This window comes from Austrofundulus limnaeus, unplaced genomic scaffold (genome assembly GCF_001266775.1).
Source record: "Austrofundulus limnaeus strain Quisiro unplaced genomic scaffold, Austrofundulus_limnaeus-1.0 Scaffold612, whole genome shotgun sequence".
Classification (NCBI taxonomy): Eukaryota; Metazoa; Chordata; class Actinopteri; order Cyprinodontiformes; family Rivulidae; genus Austrofundulus; species Austrofundulus limnaeus.
In genome coordinates, this window is record NW_013953014.1 from 201,634 (window position 1) to 204,592 (window position 2,959).

The 2,959-nt window shown below is 35.2% G+C and overlaps 1 protein-coding gene across 2 annotated transcripts in view; it reads left to right on the plus strand.

The window, feature by feature from the left end:
• grid2ipa (glutamate receptor, ionotropic, delta 2 (Grid2) interacting protein, a) overlaps nt 1-2,446 on the plus strand; it is a 33,395-nt gene extending 30,949 nt beyond the window's left edge. For both annotated transcript variants that reach the window (XM_014027049.1, XM_014027050.1), the window contains one exon: nt 559-2,446. In XM_014027049.1, the coding sequence (XP_013882503.1) occupies nt 559-639 (81 nt within the window). In that variant the 3' untranslated portion in view covers nt 640-2,446. The remainder of the gene's footprint in view (nt 1-558) is intronic.
• Nucleotides 2,447-2,959: the final 513 nt, after the last annotated feature.

Sequence of the window (2,959 nt, forward strand, 5' to 3'; positions counted from 1 at the left end):
TATCTGAAGAAAATCTTAAATACGAAAACATTGGTGAATGCCACAAATTCTCCTAAATCACTCGTACGCACAACTTAAGAAAAAAATCTGTGCGTACGAACGGTTCTTGCATGAGGCCCAATGTTTTTAAGACTGTTTCACTTACCAAAATTTTCAAGATGCATCGTCTCAAAACAAGTCATTATTATATTTACTAAATTTATCTCTGGACATGGTTTTGACCTCTGTTAAGTCTGATGAGAGGTTTTGACTTAAAGTTTGAAAAATATATTTGGTAAGATTTGACATTTTTTGCAGTGTATACACTATCARTCTTGTTTTTCTCCTAAATGAAACCTGTTTTAAAAATTGTTTTTGTTTCTCTTCACTGCTCATAATGTATAACCTGGTGGGTTACAGATAAACAGATTTATTATTTTAAAGTCTTGTGTTAAAGTTTAACTTCCTGCTTTTTACCATATAAAAAAAACAACAGATTTAGATGGATTTATCAACAAGATTTGAAGTGATTACAAAGCAGTAAAAAATAAGTATATTGTTTTTGTTCCTTTACTGCAGAGAGCTCTCAGTGATCAACAAGGGGCAGAAAACCCAAAGAGTCCAAGGAGTCCACGTCTGGCCTCCCCGCTGGCCTGGTAACACACACATGGAGATCACCATAAACTGGACTGTTACAGCATCTAAAGCATTAAACACACAAACACACATTTAACGTGCAGTACTTGACAAACATGTTCATTTTCACTTAAGAAAGAAAGGRGAAGTTAAATTGAGGTCAAATATATGTTACAGTATGTTAAAGATGTGAACTTTAGGTTTGTGTCAGTGTTTCATTTTAAGGATCAATCTAATAAAAATCACCAGAACACAACTTTATTTTATGTTCAGGATATMTATACTGTTTGGACGATAGTCCAATAGTTTAAACTATGTTTCTCTAAGCACCCATGTGGAGCAGAAGAATTACACATAAAGGTCTTTGTGATGTATTAAGACATACAGTAGATATATTTAATCTTGAAATAGATAAACTCTTAATGCTTATGTTTATCAGACACCCACCACATTGAATGTAACGTAGACTTTTTAAGAATTTTGTATCTGCTTGAAGTGGAGTTCAATGGAAAAGTCATGAATAATAACTATCTTACCTGTTGCAGATAGGTCTTTTAATTACCTCGGTTTGGAGAAATAGTTTAATTCTGACCTGATTGATGAGTGAAAACAAGGGTGTCAAACTCGTTTTCCCTGATGGTCACATGATGGTGGTCCTCAAAGGGCCAATTGTAATTGACTTTGACGTTTTGTGTTTATCTTTGACCAAAGACGAAACCTCATGTTCCTCGTCTCATTGCTACAGGTGACCACCGTTAAACAATTACTGAGCTCTACATGGTATTTTGTGCACAGAAACTATTTTAACATGTCCTCTTACAAACACTGAATGCAGCAAAATAGAGATTTTACATGGCGAACTTCTCACCTGACGGCTACTTTTGAACCCTGTGCACCTCCAGCCAGTGGTRAGGTGTCATTTTGTGGGAAAAAGACTCGACCTGCGTTATGGGAGATGCATTCTGGCTTTAAAGCAGCTTATTTTAAGACAATACATCTTTGAAGTTCTCACGGGCCACATTAAAAGCCTTGGTGGGCCACATTTGRCCCACAGGTCCWAGGTTTGACACGTGCCAGAGACTAATTAAGCTATCTGTACCAGGTGAGATGTTATTTGTTCAGAACATTTCCAGTTAACCCCATTTCAAAAGATCTGACCAATTGTTTTAAGTAAATTCTCGTCAGCTGCCCAGATAGCAGATAGCTTTATTTAATTATGTTTTTTTTCCCTGAGTTTTGTAMGATACTTACAGCTTGCAAATAGGAGCCGTGTGTGAGTGTTTGTGTGTTGGTGCTTTATGAGAAGACTGCAGAAATGAGATGATGTGAATGTTTAGCTGTGCTCCACTGTTAGATACTGCGCTCAGTATGTTGTGATAACTGTCCAGAGATGCTGAAATGTCTGAACCATCTTCTTCTTATTGTTCTAGTTTTTCTTTTCTTCTACGGTCTTTGATTGAATTTTAATGTGTTTTCTGTGTAAAGCATGGTGTTTAAACCACCGAGAGGACAACAATAACCTTAGATTTGTGGTGTAATCTGATTTTCAGACAAATAATAATGCAGCATACAATACTTTATCAGATAAGCCTTTATTAAAAAAAAACAACTAAGCTTTCAAGTTCAATTGTTAAGGCGAGTTATTTTTAGATCTTATAATTATTTTAAGCTTTATTTTCTAATGATATATTGGTATAATGTTTCTTTCAGCTCTAATTACAGAATGTACCATTTAAAGCACTGTTGTTCATTTAGGATCTATGAAGTGTAAAGTCTGTATTTTGTATTGTAACAAAACAATGCAACCAAATATAAAGACTTGTATTGGGTCTGCCTTTGCTTTTTATTGCCTGGCTGCCACCATGAATGTCAGACGTGTGTGTAAATACCTATGTCTTCACATGTTTGCTTTTGTCTGTTAGCAAAATATCTAATGAACGACTGGATGAACAGTTCTGGAACTCTCAGAAAGTAATCTCTGGATGTGCATCTACAACTGATTAACATTTGAAGTTGGCCCAATTCAAGATGGCCATTGCAGCCAGCTGAACAATGAAGCACAAAATAACGGGCATAAATCAGTAAAACTCACAGATCCGGAGCTAAAACTTAGCGTAATAGTAGCTCTGCAACATATACTGCAAGTTCATGCACCAATAAATCATGAGGTCTTTAAAAATTTGCATGAGACAACATGGATACTACTTCAGGCAATACTTTTATTTCTGTGCTGTTTTTTTTACACTCTTAAATTTAAAAAAATACTGTTTTGCATCAAAGAGAATATACTGGGGCTTTATAAATGAATTTATTGCACTCATTCCTGCAACATTTTTTAGTGTGT